The 15720-nt window shown below is 37.5% G+C and overlaps 1 protein-coding gene across 11 annotated transcripts in view; it reads right to left on the minus strand.

Moving 5' to 3' along the window:
* The window catches only part of USP47 (ubiquitin specific peptidase 47), an 88861-nt gene continuing 73141 nt past the window's right edge, over window positions 1-15720 (minus strand). For 9 of the 11 annotated variants that reach the window (XM_040989105.1, XM_040989104.1, XM_040989112.1 and 6 more), the window contains 9 exons: window positions 14127-14904; window positions 8571-8746; window positions 8107-8187; window positions 6755-6870; window positions 6291-6409; window positions 4283-4413; window positions 2595-2642; window positions 2374-2504; window positions 1-1540 (listed from right to left, as the gene is read on the minus strand). In XM_040989105.1, coding sequence (XP_040845039.1) covers window positions 1366-1540; window positions 2374-2504; window positions 2595-2642; window positions 4283-4413; window positions 6291-6409; window positions 6755-6870; window positions 8107-8187; window positions 8571-8746; window positions 14127-14904 — 1755 coding nt within the window. In that variant the 3' untranslated portion in view covers window positions 1-1365. The remainder of the gene's footprint in view (window positions 1541-2373; window positions 2505-2594; window positions 2643-4282; window positions 4414-6290; window positions 6410-6754; window positions 6871-8106; window positions 8188-8570; window positions 8747-14126; window positions 14905-15720) is intronic. The other 2 variants (XM_040989114.1, XM_040989108.1) reach the window with 1 other exon arrangement.

Genomic DNA, 15720 nt, shown 5'->3' on the forward strand with positions numbered 1-15720 from the left:
TCTTCATCCACAAAAGTTTAATGACTAAAATAACACAAAGAATGAACAAAGGTTTTATTGGCATGTTCATTGTTGTAAACAGCATCTGGCATGAAAAAGTTTTACCAAAACCTTTTTATTGATTTTTATAAATTAGATGGTATTTCAAAATTTGTGTTGAATTGTTTCTTGAATACCTAGCAAAGCAATAACTTGCTGATTCGAATGAGCCTGCAATGAAATCATGTTGACTGCCTCAGTCTGAACCACAACCTGATCTTACCAGCAAGTTTACTCAATGTGATGTTAAGACATTTCCCCAAAGTTAAAATACATTTAACTACAAATTGACTTTAAAAATTAAAATGGGACTTAAAAGCATTTTAGAAGTTTCAGACTTGAAGTAAATCTTCAAAAATAAGTGTACAAAGAGAAAAATACCAGAAGGCGCTGAACAGAAAAGCCTTATTAACAGGGCAAATACAATCCTACAGGACGCAGCACTGAGGAACCTCACTGAGGATGACATTTACATAGGTTGCTTCACTTCTCAATGTACACAAAATGTACATCATAGATGATATGTGAAGAGAATAACCAGGGGAGATAGGTGAGCTCAAACTGGGATAACTCAAGAGGATCATTTTATTTACATGCCGAATGAACGTGTGAAACATATTCTCTACATCCATAACTTAAGTACAATCAGGTATAATTACAACACCACAGCAACTGTAGCTGCCACCTGCTGCAAGCGGTCTAAGGGAAATGAACTGATGTTCCGGAATTATGTTCTTAATACTCTCCAAACAATGAAATGAAAAACACAACTTCACAATTCTTCTCTAGGTTACGGCTGGTTCTAAGAATTTTTTTTCTTCAGTTCTTACTTTTGCTGCTTTCCAAGAGTCAACACATGTTGCATTAACTTCTGAATTATCAATGAGGTAATGTGTGTATCAGTGAAATAAACAGAAAATCCATTCATTCATGGCCTTTGCACAGCTTTTATTATTAAGCTATGAGATCCTGTTGGAGGCTAGTTTTACCAGCAGCTATGTGCACATCTGTCCGCAATAAAAGAAGTTTGCTCATTTCCCCATCCCCCTTTTCTAGTAGCAGGTTTTGCTTTTTGTTTTTGTATTTTTAAAATTTTTGCACATCCCTTTTCACTTTACAGTAAATTTGCCTATAGTGCACAACATGATTCCAAGTCAAAACAGTGGCCCATTGGGCACTGAGCTTCTGATTGGTGAAGGGCAGTCCAATCAGTGCTGGTGTCACGGGTTACCCCAACCATGTCCGACCATAATGGCACTACGCAGTAGTAGTGAACCATCTAATTCAAACCAAAAATCCCCCAGGGAAAATGCTACACTAGCAGAGTCAGTCTTGAGTCAGATCTTTATTTGGTGCTCCATCCAGATATATTTTTAGTGCTTTCTCTTTACGAGGGGAATACGTTACACGATGTCCAGTCTTCTGGAGTCGACTGCTTTCTTTTTTCATCAGTTCATTTCTCTGTTCATCTGTCAACTCCATTACTTCTTCTGTTTTATCCCTATGTTTAAAATATTAACATATTAGATCACTGTAGCTAAGAGCCTCTGTTATTTTCTGCTTGAGTGCTATGATGTTCCTCAGTGAGATAATGGAATCTGCCTGTCACTGGTGGAGTTCTATAATCTCACATACAAGGGTGTCTTGGACTCCTAATGTAGGTAGCTCTCATATGAACAAGTTGCTCACTTTTAGAAATGGCAAAGAATTTCCATGCTCTAACTAGTAGCAATAATAGCTGTCATTAATGAACATCTTTGTACAACAGGGACTGTGCTAGGTATTTAAAAATAATTCTCCCAGAATCTTTAAGGTAGGTTATCATTTCTGCCTTTTTAAAGATGAGGAGCAGGTTGGAAATAACAGCCAGATTGGAATCCATGTCTGTCAGTTCCAATGACTATTCTTTTGCTTCTATGTATTCTCTAATATGGTGGTCATCAGACATGGGTGGTTACCAAGCACTTGAAATACACTTGGCCCACATTATGAAATGCTAGAAATATAAAATCTATGTAACATTTCTAGGACTTGGTACAAGAAAAATCTGAATTATGTCATGAATGCTTTTCTATACTGATGACATGTAATGAGGCATTTTAGATGTAAAGGATTAAAAATACTTCACTAAAATTAATTTCACCTGTTTCTTTTTACTGTTTTCAATGTGGTTACTAGAAAACTTGGAATTATAATGTGTGGCTCTCATTCTATTTCTATTGGTTAGGACTGCTCTACAAGAAAATAGTAGTAAAAGATATTTAGGGGAAAATGAAGTATTGATGCACACCCAAAATGCGTTCACTTGGAGCAACAAAACACTGTGAATGTTACCTATAAAATATGACTGCACCATCATCACAGATATAAAGAGGCCAGACATTCAGGGCAGAAACTTTAGGATTCCAGTCCAAATCCTGATGAATATCAAGGACAGAAATATCACAGGGAAAAGTTCCTCTGCCCTGAGAAGAGAAGAATAAGTGAATAAATCATGCCATCAGCCAGAGTTACTGTGCATTAACACACAGGTGCCAACATTGTTAGTGCTTTACCTTGGCAAATTCAATATCTTCCAAAGGAATCCCGCTGATTTCACTAAGCTGTAAAAGAAAATATCTTATGAATGCATTTACAAATAAACTTGCTTTAGGGAAGGTATTTTCCTTCTATTCCACAAACAGAAATAGCTTTACATTTTTGTAAAAACATGCCATCCCCCAAAAAAGAAACCCAAAACAACCCATATCTGTACAAGAGAGAAGAAAAAATGAAATGAAATTTTCTCTTCTATAACTCTTCAAATACTGCATCTCAGATATGTGATTGGTTTATTCCTTTCAGATTTTATATGATACTTAGGCACACTATATTCACATACCTACAAAAATATAACACTGCCAATAATTTCCATGATTGTAAACAGAATACATGAAAAACAAACAAACAAACAAAACAGGGGTACAGAGTAGCTTCATTCTCATTGGCTGAGCCATTTTCAATTTTTGCAGGTAACAATGCTATGCTATATCCCTCCATGAACATCAAACTCCAGGATGCAGAATCATACATTTGAAATGTCAAATTCGATCATAAAAAATTTCTATTATCCACAGATGGACAATAATACCCATTTCCCTCAAGTCTTGACAACTCTAGACAATTTCTGACTTTCTAAATCTTTACCAAGAAAGAAATGAAAACCTGCCATGGTTTATTTTTTTCTTTCATGAGCTGGATAATCATCTGCTTATGTTAAAGTTAAACTGAGGTAGTGTCACTTTATATATTATGGACATATTTCACTTATGTTTCAAATAATTGTCTTCTAAATGTTCACAGGTTGTATGCCAAACTTTTCTTTAAAGCTTTATTTATTTTTATTTCAAAGGTGAGCTTCTAAGTAATGAGAGATCTTTCATCCACTGTTCAATCCCTAAATACAATGGCTAGAGGCAGGCCAGCCCAAGATAGGGCCAGGAGCTTCCTGTGGGTCTCCCACATGAGTGCAAGGGTTTCCAAGCATTTGGGCCATCCTCTGCTGCCTTCTCAGGCCATTAGCAGGGAGCTGGATCAGAAGTGTAGCCCCCATGACTCAAATTGGTGCCTAAATGGAATGCCGGTGCCGCAGGTGGAAGCTTAGCCTCACATACCATGGCGCCAGCCCTAAATACTTCTTTGAGGAGCTGTGTAGCAGAGTTAAACTTTTATGTGGTGGATCTTTTCAGTTTCTTGTTTTTTTTTTGGTATTACAGGATGGAAAAAATACTTTAAATATTATTTTCATATTGAGCATTTATTATTTCATATGTATTTCAAACACATAGGATTTATTTTTGTGTCTAGTATGAAACAGAGAAGCAAGTCTTTTTCCTGATGGGATACACCCAACAACTCATTTTTTACCCAAGATCCTTAAGAGATCCTGCCATAAAACATAAAATACAAAATAAACTTTTATCTGGATTTTTCACTCAATACAATTGAATTTTTTAATGGACCTACAGCAATGTATAGATTTCTAACTACTCAGGACAAAGGGGATGACAGTTTTCACTTTCTACAGAAAGCCTGTTTCAGGATGGTCAAAGCCTATCACTCAGAACAAGAGTGTGGCACAGGGTGTGAGAGAGGTCAAGAAAGAATGGCAGCTGCTGTTAGTGTCGAGTCCTTGTTTCCGAGGCTGACCCTCATGCAACAGTCAAAACTGTGGATCAGCTCACTGTGTTTAGAATGAACTTACCTTCTCTCGCAGTTCATCAACATTATTGCTTTCCAGTACAACCTCCTGGAAGGGATCCAGCTTCATCTCCGAAGGCCTCCACCGGCGCGACAAAACCGCAAGCTGTGACATGGACTTCATCTTCTCTACCCCTAATAATTTTAAGATTACATCAGCATAATGTTTTCTCAACCGGTGCAAATATGACTTTTCTCACAGTGCTGACTAACCAAAAATGTTTAGTTCTTTTTTGTTGTTGTGTTTAGTTCTTAAAAGGGGGTACACATTAAACATATTATCCAAGGAGTTTTGAGAATTAAGTATTTATTCTCTTCCCTCCAGCCTCTATAAGGTTATTCTTTCCTTTTTCAAGCTATTCCACCCACCACCAACTCCTTTTATACTCTGCTTTATCAATTACACTCTTCTCTGGATCTCTAATCTTTGTTTCTGTTTTGGCTATTAGTCCAATCTAAATGAATAATCAAATCATCTGTACTTCACCTTTGTACTCAAGCTGTCAGTGATTCCTTCTTTCTCAAATTTAATGATTCATCATCTAGTTCAACTGTTTTACATAATGCAACTTCAGATTTTGTGTATCATTTGAGAATCACAGACTTGTAATTCTGCTTTCTTTCAGATTGTGTGTATATTGGGGCAATCACGAGTTTTACTCATTTTATAGCATGAGGTATTAGCACTGCTAGTATATTATATGTCAAAAACTTTATATATATATATAAAGTTATATGGTTAACCATATAACTTACTCCTTATTTTGATGCTAAGATACATAATGAAATGATGCTGATACAGTATTATTTTCCTTTTCAATTCATCCTTCTCTGCTTTGTACTCAACCTTTTCTACAAGGATGGCTTCCATGTCCTTCTGAAAAAGCTTGAAATAGGTGAAATACTATTACTAAAACCTCAAAAAAATCAATGCCCAGAACTGATGTCGTAAATATCCACAGAAACAAGGGAAAATTAAAATCTTTCTAAGTAAAAGCAAAAGCATAAAAGAATCCAGAATTAATCCTTTACTTTGATGTGATCTCTCCAAGGCCAACTATTCCCTTATTACCTCTTCAAAAAGCCCAAGTTTTTGAATGTGCCCAGGCTGACAAGGCTTGGAAGCATGCCAAATATAAGTGCTCTTCCAAGTCAGTGTGAGGGACTGTGTATGAGCAGGCTCTTCTCCTGATCGCAGGTACTTCAGGATGTGACCACATTTGCAAACGGGGTCCTCACACAAGTAATCAAGTTAAAACCAGGTCATTTGGGTGGCCTCTAACACAACTAATATTTTATAAAAAGGGAATTACAGACACAGATACACAAGCTTACAGAGAAAACATTGTGAAAATGAAAGCAAAAATTGGGGTGATGGATTGACAAGCCTAGGAATGCCAAAGAATGCTAACCACCTAGCAGAAGCTAGGAGAGCACACAGCCCTCAGAGGGAAGGTAACTGTGCTTACCAATCCCTTGCTTTCTGACCTCCAAGCCTTTGTTTGTGGCTTTTTGTACAGACACTGTTCTCACAAATCATCACTACTACAATTCAATGTAAAATAAACTATAAGAAAAAAAGAAACTAAGAGAACAAAAATGGCTAAGAAAATCTTAGATGAACTTTCCATAAAAATGTACTGAAGACATAACTCTGAAAACAATTTCGCTATCAGAGAGAATCAATACTCTCAAAATTAGAGAAAAGATACTTAAAAGATAAATGGGACTTAAAGAAAAAAAGGAGAAAGCTGAGAACACTGGATGTTTTCTTAAAAATGAAAAGTAAACAGTTACATTAGGATACAGCAAAAGATAACACTCTGGGGAATGGGATGGGGAGGAATCACATCAGTCCACAAAATGGCATCTTTATTACGCTTCAGGAAGCACAAAAATGCTGAACTGCCTCCTGGTCTCCAGGTAACTCACTGCTTAATTAAAATCTATAGGCTTCTGCTACCTCTAGAGTATTGCCAACTGATATTTCCCCACAATAATGTAGATAATACCATCAAGAACTTCAAGGAAAACCTCCCAGTTGCTGGAAATATTAATATCTTCTTCATAAATATGATAATCCAAAAACACAGTGCCAGGATTCTTCCATGTTTTTTTCCGTAGACGAAACCTACAAACATGATGACATTTAAAACTATCATCTGACATTCTCAATTTAAAAACTGACATTAGTCTGATCCCAAGAAAAAGATAACTATGTCCAAATACAAAGTCAAATGGTCACTCATTAAAAAGGTGTAAATGTTCACAATACTTCAAATTTAGTATTCTCTGCAGGAAATGCAAACAAAATTACAATATTCTAACTTAGCCTATTAAATTAATCTGTAGCACTAATACTGTCAACAACACCAGAGGTTTTTAATTCTTCAAGTTTAGAATGTCATTCCAGTCTCTGTCATCTGGCCATACAGCTGTTTCTTCAATCAGGGATGACACTGTAACATGGCTTTACCTGTCAATACTGAGCTCTAAACCACAATGCTCCCTGAGTTGAGGAATTAACTCCTCTTTTGATTGCCGCACAGTCATTCCTTTAGCAAACACAGCATCTAGCAGAAACTTGCATGGCTAGAAACACAAACATAAACAATTAGGTCTTGAATTATATGGTAAAATAATGATTATCGAGACATTTTACCTACCTTCAGAAGTCTATCTAGTTACAAATCTGAGCTCCTCTATTTACTAACTCAGGCTTATTAGTCAAGTTTATTTATTATCTGTTCAAAAGTGTTCTCGTTTGTGAGCTGTGGACAATATCTTCTTCACAAAGTCATTATAAAGATTACATAGAATATACTCACTTCTCATAATAAGATTATCACAATTTTCAAAATAAAATACTTTGTGAACTAAAACAAGAAAAATGCATACTAACTCTCCAAATGCATTAATTAATTGTTCTAAAACAGACCTAACAGCCACTGATATTGATAGATCCTGAACTCAGAAGCAACATATGAAGGAGCTTCAAAAAATTCTTGGAAAAAGCTACGTATCTTTATGTCACATTTCCCCACAAATCTATTTAAGCCTTTTATGCAAGTCAAATGGTAACACATGATAACATAAGACGTATGACTAATACCTGATAAAATGTTGAATGAATAAAGGCATTTTATGAAAACTTTACGGTTTTCCTATTTGTCTAAGTCCCCAATAAATATGTTAAGAGAAACATCTTGAAAACAGGGTGCTGTACAGCACAAGAACTAAAACACTGTACTGCTTTCTCTCTAATCACTTGTTTAGATCCATAAACTACCAGTTGCAAGCTATGTGCCTACTTAACTAAGATATTTTTTTCATCCATAGAATATATCACAGAGTTAACTGATGAGGATTAAATGAGTTAGTATTTACAAGCACTTACAGCATGTAATTAGTACATAAATACTTGCTGAATACTAAAATGATTCAGGACATAGAGTTTTGATAGTTCTACAACACAACCTATAGCACTGGGATTTTTTCCAGAAGGCAAACACAAATTCCTTTTAAAAGTAGAAAAATTCGGCTTCACTCCAGGATTGTAGCAATACTTTAAGGCAAGCATATGACAGACAATGGCCTGTGGGCCAAATTCACTATTGCTTGTTTTAGTAAATAAAGTTTTTTAGGGACACAATCATTTCCACCGGTGATGACAACTTTTGCACCACCAGGGCAGAACACAGCAGCTCCAATAGACACATAATATGCAAAATTATAATAGTAAAAAAAAATGTACAATAAAGTTTCTGCATTGTATGATTTCAGCAACACAAAAAGTGCTATTATATTGCTCTTCAATGTGTTTCTTACCTCTTGTTCATTGACTAAAAGCTGGTACACTTTAACTCTGTATTCTCCTTTTTTAAGTGCTCTCCCCAGTCTAATTGTAATCTACAAATTAAAAACACTTTTTTAGACATATTATTTAAGGAGATTAAACAACCCATTTTAACCCCCATTGTTTGGTTTTCCAAAGTTCTCTAGATTATGGGCTGTTTGAGAACATGTATGTATATGTATATTTATTTATTTATATGTATCTTTTACCTCTGAGTTCCCAGCACCTAGAATAGTAACTGACACAGAGTTAACACTTAATAAATGCTTGTTAGAAGAAGAAAAACAACCACCAAAATACCCAAATAATCACTAAACATCAAAGAAAAATGACCCTTTTAGGGTATCTACTTCACCTTACTAGGAAGTAGTACAAGATGTTCTCAAATCTATCATTTACAATAGAGTCTAATTATGCAAAGATGATTTTAATCAACCTTAGTGTCATCTGAAAATGATGAAAGTGTCTCATTCAGTCGGACGCTCTCAAACTCTTGATTGCTGGCATATACTCGAAAGACCTTGAAGTGAGAGGACAAAACTCCAACAAAGGGCTCTAAATGTTGTTTGAAAGCTGCCAGAGTAATTCTTTTATCAACATGCACCATCAACCCTAAGCATAAAAAAACCAAAACAGGAACAAAAATGTAAAAGAAAACCTCTTTTGAATATAAACAAAACAGGTCATATGCTTTTTATTATACTATAATCAGGAAAAAGTACCCCCTTTAGCTGATGTACTGAATAGCCACAACTCATGGACTCTGGGTATAAGACAAGAATGATTTAACACCTTTAAACATTCTGAGGTATCTAAGTGCTTAGGTGTGCGTAAGTCACAGTTCTTTGGCATACATACATTCCTATTTCTATCCAGATACAGTGTAGGCTCTGGATGAGTTCCAACCCTGCCTCCTGTGTTTACTGGCTGCAGGACACAGAGAAAGCCATCAGCCTGCATACTTCCCATTTCTCCACTAGAAAAATAACAGTATCTAGCTAAGTGTGAATTCAATGAGGCAAACATTTCATCATGCTTTCAGCACAGTGCCAGATGCACAGTAACTGCCTCAAAATCTTCAAACCAGACTAAATTCTGACGTTTTGACTAGAAAAACATTTAAAAACTAGTATATCAAGATATTTATATCACATGGTTGAATTGTGACAGAAACTATTATATGGATCAGAAACTATTATTTTCTGCAGTTCTAAATGTAAGCATTCTTGGCACTGTAATTGGATTTTTGATGAGCTGTTACCTTTTCCTAATACTTTTCCATCTTTTTGTCCCTCACTTTATAAGCCACTTATGAATGTACTACTGGAATGCTCCTATTTATCTTGGTGCACATTCTAGCAAAAAACAAAACTAAACTTAGTTGTTAGTTCCTCTTGTCATCCCGCAGTGTTGAACGCCAAGAGCAGCCATGGTCCCTGAGGACTTCCTCTGCAGTACATTCACCCTTTCTATGAAATCTCTTTCACAGGTGAAGGATGGAGGCCTCCCAAAATGCCCCTCCTGGGTTTACACTCTCAGGTTATCTCAACTCTTGAGCTGATGAATTTTTCAGATAATCATAGAAAATGAGACAAGCACAAATTGGAAGAAAATAATAGTGTTCTTTGTTTACTATACACCTTCAAGACAACAACTCTTTGGTTTAAAATGTCAGACTTTGGGGCAGGTATGTGGTGTGGTGGTTAGCTCATCCCACATACAAGTGCCTGGGTTGCAGTCTTGGCTCTGCTCCTGAATCATGCTATTGTGAGTGACACTGACTCCAGTACCTGGAGACCAAGATTGGCTTCTGATTCCTGGTTTCAGCCTGGACCAGCCCTTGCTATTGTGGGCATTGGAGTGAACAAGTAGATGGAGAACTGCCTGTTTTTGCCTTTCAAATAAATAAAAGATAAAAAAATTTAATTAAGAAAAATTGTTTATTTTTGATTGGAAAATTAGATTTACAGAGAGAAACAGAGAGAAAGATGCCCCCACTGTTGAATCACCCCCCAAATGGCTGCAACAGTAGAAACTGAGCTGATCTGAAGCCAGGAGCCTCCTCCAGGTCTCCCATGCAGATGCAGGGTCCCAAGGCTTTGAGTTATCCTACTGTTTTCCCAGGCCATAAGCAGGTATTTGGATGGAAAGTGGAACAGCTAGTACATGAACCAGCACCCACATGGGATTCTGGCACATGCAAGGCAAGAAATGTTCTGGGCCCTTAATTTTTTAAACAAGTACTTATTTCATTTACTTCAAAGGCAGAGACAGGGGGGGAAGAGAGAAAGATCGTGACAGATGCCACCTGTTGGTTCACTCCAACTGCCTGCAACAGCTCAAGCCAGGAACCAAGAATTCAGCTTGGATCTCTGAAATGGATGGCAGGAACACAACCACCTGCATCGCGACCTGCTGTTCCTGAGAATATACATTATCAGGAAGCTGTAATGAAGAGCAGAGTTGGAGCTGAAACCTAGACACACTGATATGGATGCAGGCAACCAAAGTGGCAGGCATTTTAACCATGACACTACATCTACACTCCAAGATGTCAATTTTTATGCTTTAAGTGGTACCCCTAAGTCTTAATAATATGCTGTTGGCCAAGCAGCCCCTATTTATGTTGTCTGGCAAGGTACTTCTTGTGAAGGGTTTACTAGAGAAATTTCTTGCCTAGGAACTGTAGCACCATAACCAGATTTCAGTTTTGCTACGTAAGCGTGATAACTGGCTGTTGCTTGGTCATCCAGCCTTCTTAAACCTGTTTTCCACATGATCACACCACCACAGTGCCACAGGTTGTTATGACAAGAGTAGTACATTCTAAAACATTACTCAAACAGAAGCTGTTCTTACCATCTTGGTTTCTCTCATCTCTAGCAATGGCCTATCAAAGGGTGACACAAATGCTTGCTGGTTATTGACACAGTGCTGTATGGTGATTGGGTACAAAGGACTCTGGGGTTCAATGGCCTATCCTGAATCAATTCCTGACTTTTCTTTCTATATTAGATTTGTGACTTTGCCTTCTTAAACTGTTTATGCCTCATAGTATTAATACTTCGTAGTATGTTTCTGGATCAATGCATGTAAAACAGTGAGCACAGCCTTCCAAAGATTGTTGCTGTAATTTACTAGCTATTATTATATCAAAGACCAACATCATGCCATTTTTCCCATCTACCCTTTGAAATTAAGAGTCATTATTCTTTAGAGCACACCTCAAAACACTGTTAGGGGCTTTTCTTTTTCCTTTTCCTACATTTAGTAAGTAGTAGCCAAAACTGTACAAAGAAACATCAGTGCCAATATATTCCTTGATTACCTTAGCCTTCCTGGTCATTCCAAAGTACCTACATATTACTATTAGGTCACCCTGGGACAGTATTTTCACAGAATAGTCTGTAATTATTCCTTGAAACTGTTCCTGGATTATAAGTGAGAGCTTAAAGACGAACATTTTCGGTGCATAAGGGACGTGTCCACACTGGGCAGAGCAGTCACTTTTCAGACATCAGCTCTGTTTACTAGTACTGCCCACCATACCACTTCACTACTCTGAAGAACCCCTACTACTATCACGCCCATGTTTTCCAAGTTCTGACTTTCAGATCACTGAAGAACTGAGACATACCATTCCAGCAGTGACCCCTGAGAAATCTGACGGCTTGCTGTCCTCCCCACTCCTCTACCCCAAGCCAAGTTTTTACTTTTTCTTTTCAAATAAGCCTTCTTTGTTGTTTCTGAAAGCCTAATGTATTACAGCAAATGACTTCTCTTCATGACTTGCTGACTTTCCCAGCAACCACTAGGAACTGAACCTAGTTTGAGTTTTCAATGGATAGAAATGTCTCTTTTTAAAGATCTTAACTTCTCTAAGACATAAATGAGACTCTTGAAATTGTAATTCTAAGTGGCCTCACTAAATTCTGCTTACGGCTGACTGTTATCTAGTTAAAACTTTAGCACCACATTCTACAACAAACCAGTTAAAAGATGTTTCCACCCTCTCCTGAAGAGGACTGGGTTGACTTTTCCCAAACTACCCAATGCGCTGAGTGTGGTAAGAAAGTAGAGTGTCGGGCCCAGCGCGGTGGCGCAAGTAGTTAAGGTCCTCGCCTTGCACGCCCGGGATCCCATATGGGCGCCGGTTCTAATCCCGGCAGCCCCGCTTCCCTTCCAGCTCCCTGCCTGTGGCCTGGGAAAGCAGTCGAGGACAGCCCAAAGCTTTGGGACCCTGCACCCGCGTGGGAGACCCGGAAGAGGCTCCTGGCTTCGGACTGGCATAGTATCGGCCCGTTGTGCTCACTTGGGGAGTGAATCATCGGATGGAAGATCTTCCTCTCTGTCTCTCCTCTCTGTATATCCACCTTTCCAATAAAAAAATAATAATAAAAATAAATCTTTAAAAAAAAAAAAGAAAGTAGAGTGTCACCTGGCTATTTTCCCTTTACTATGATGGAGTAAAGAGCGAGAGCAACAAGGGTTGGCAGCAACAGGGTGGCTGCTGACTCAGAATACCAGTGTTTGATGCTAGCAGTGTGACCTCCCAAGCTGTGTGATCCCAGGCTGATTATTCAACCTGTCTGAGCCAGTTACTTCATCAGTGAAAATGCTACCAATTCCACACAGCTGCTAAGAGAACTAAATGATACAGTACAGTTAGCGAGCCTTAGGAGGTAGAAGCTCCATGGGAATGGAACATCACTGTAATGATTTTAGTGTTCCTACTCTGGCCCACTAATGCACTGGTCTTTCCACAAGATACATATGTGGTTGTCTTATTTCAGTCTAATATGGACTAATTAAAACAAAGCACACACATTTGTATGTTTACATACCACCACTTCCACTTAGTGGCAGAATGTTGAGACTGAAAGCACAACAGTTTTTCTAGTGGGTGTATGTGCACCTTCCCCACCAGATGAAGCCTGAGGCTCTATCTTGGTCATTTCGGCTTCTAACTGCTGCGTGTGGTCAGGAGGATGGATGTAGGAATCCATTCTGGAACTATTAGCGGTGGGCAGGTGAGTGGACAGATGGTGGATGGAGCTCTCTCTTGCAAGCATACGACAAGCAAGAGCATGCTACCACAGGTCTTAAGCTTTAACAATGAAACTACTACTTACTAGATGTATCTCTATTTTTGGACAAGTTATTCAACCTCCCTGATATTTGTTAACTAAGGACATCCATGTTTGCTTTATTAACTTAAGAGAAAGTTTAAATAACTTTGAGAAGTAGAAATGTAAGGAATAGAAGGAATACTAATATGTACTTTGTTTGAAGACTAAAACTATTTCGTTTTCTCCCATTTCCTTTGTTTTGATTTTGTAATCTTAACTGGGCTGTTTGCTAATTCTTTGGCTCATTTTAGTCTGAAGTTGATAAAAGTTCTTTCAAGTCTTACGCAATGTTGATTTTTTATTGCTCTTCTCAAATGCCCGAACTGATAAATCTCTTCCCCCTCGCCTTTTTCTTTTTGAGAGTTATGCAATTTGGAGTCCCTAGTTGGTCCTTTGCCTGAAGTCTTCCAAGTAACAAATTAAAAAAAATATGTTTTAACTTTTCTGATAAACTAATTAGGACTATTTTGGAAGTTTAGGAAAAAGAATTGTTTGCACTGAGTGGTGAGACAGGTGAGTGCACAAATCAAAAATATTTTTCTAAATATTCAATATCAGCATTTCTAAAGCATCTGGGCTTTACGTTTTTGATACACTGTTCACTTTAAAAACTATTCCTTAGCTCTTCACTAAGTACTTTTAGTACTGTTTCAACTTTTTACCTCACCAGTTTTGACAGAACCACATAGCACTGTTTAACACAACCACATCAAAAACCAAAGAAAGGTCAAGAGAATAATCTTATAATCCAGGAAGTTATAGATAGTCTTAAATCGAAGCCCTTAATTCTAAACTAAAATTTAAGTCAACTAAGAAATGTACTGATGCTGTCTCAAAGAGCCCTTGTCTTTTGAAGTACATACATTTATGGCCTTCCCCAGAACCTTCATCTGCAGCATAGGGTTCTGCTTTGAAATACATGTACTGCATTTCTCCCCTACTCTTGCCACTCTCATCATATTCACTATCAGTTCCGGAGTCTTCTTCTGCTGTATCCCACGTCTCTTTTTTCCCTTCATTTGCTTTAGTTCTTCTACTACTTGTGATACTGTGAGAATCGAGTCCATTAGCCAAGGGGATCTGGGCACTGTCTGCATTGCACAAAGTATCACTGCTGTGACTGGAACTAAGGATATCACTGTCCACTGAGCTTGTACTCCGGTCGTTGTTCACATCTGAATCTGATCGTTCTTCAGACTGAAAATGTTCTGGATCGGAAGTCTGAATATGCTGGTCCAGTTCTCTGTTGTCTACTGATGTGGAGGAGTCTCTCTCATTGAGAGGTGATTCAATGTTTTCAAAGTCACTTGTCTCAGTACTTTTGCTGCTGTCCCCGTTATCTCCATCCTGCTGTTGCTGCAGTGACAAACTTTTGAGTTTTTCAGTGCTTTCTTCTAGAATAGCTTCCACAGACTTCAGACTGCCTGCAGGTCCTTTGACTCTTTCACAATCATCATCCACATTACTTGAATCACCCCCAGCTTTCTGGTATCCTGTCCTTTTGGAATAAGATCCTGGAGATTGTTCAGGTAGCAAAACAAATAATCGGATTGTATTTGCATGCCGATCCAGGAGTTTCCATAGATGGGAGTCTGTAAAGGCCATCTGGTAATCCAAAGTCTCTGAACTCTCAACAAACACCTAAACCGCAAGTCAAAGTTATAGTACATTTTAATTTAACATCATTCTCATTTTCTGAAGAATAGCAGCACATCAACATAAAACTGTTCGGTAAGTTACAAAACTCACCTTGATAAACTTTATATAGCACACTGCCTGGTTTTAGAAATTAAATAATAGACTCATGTATGTTTTAACTCATCACAAAACAGACACACACACACACATATATACCCTTGTTTACTGGCTTGTCCATTTTCAGATATATTTTGTATTATACATCTGCTCTTTAGGAAATCAAAGCTTAATACAAGAATACACACAGGAACATCTATAAAGATATGTTAGCATTGTAGGACCAAAATCTGGGACACAGGAAAACTTAATGGGTAAATAAGCTCTAAGCACACAGGGGGATCCACAGCTTAAAACAGACTCAAGAGATATATTATAGACTCGATTTGGATCCTGATTTAAACAAAAAAGAAACCCTTTCACAATAAGGGAAATCTGAATGTCAACTATATGCTGGTTGGTACTGCACCATTTTTTAATTTTTAAAGAATGCTCATGTTTCTACATGCATGTTTATATTACGTATAGATGAGATGATACAATGCTGGGAAGTTTATCTTGGGGAAGTAGGTGAAACAATTCAGAAAGTGTAAAAGCTGGTCACTGTATTATGTTTACTTCAGCTTATGTTTGAAATTAAGTTTAAAAAATTAAATGCGTATAAATAAATGTGGCAATTATCAACAACATTCTGGGTTTTATGTAAGAAACCCATTATTTATCAAGATTACAAATTGAGACTATCAGCCAACTATATAGAGA

This window comes from Ochotona curzoniae, unplaced genomic scaffold, assembly GCF_017591425.1.
Source record: "Ochotona curzoniae isolate NIBS_2020 unplaced genomic scaffold, NIBS_Ocur_1.0 contig_517, whole genome shotgun sequence".
NCBI lineage: Eukaryota > Metazoa > Chordata > Mammalia > Lagomorpha > Ochotonidae > Ochotona > Ochotona curzoniae.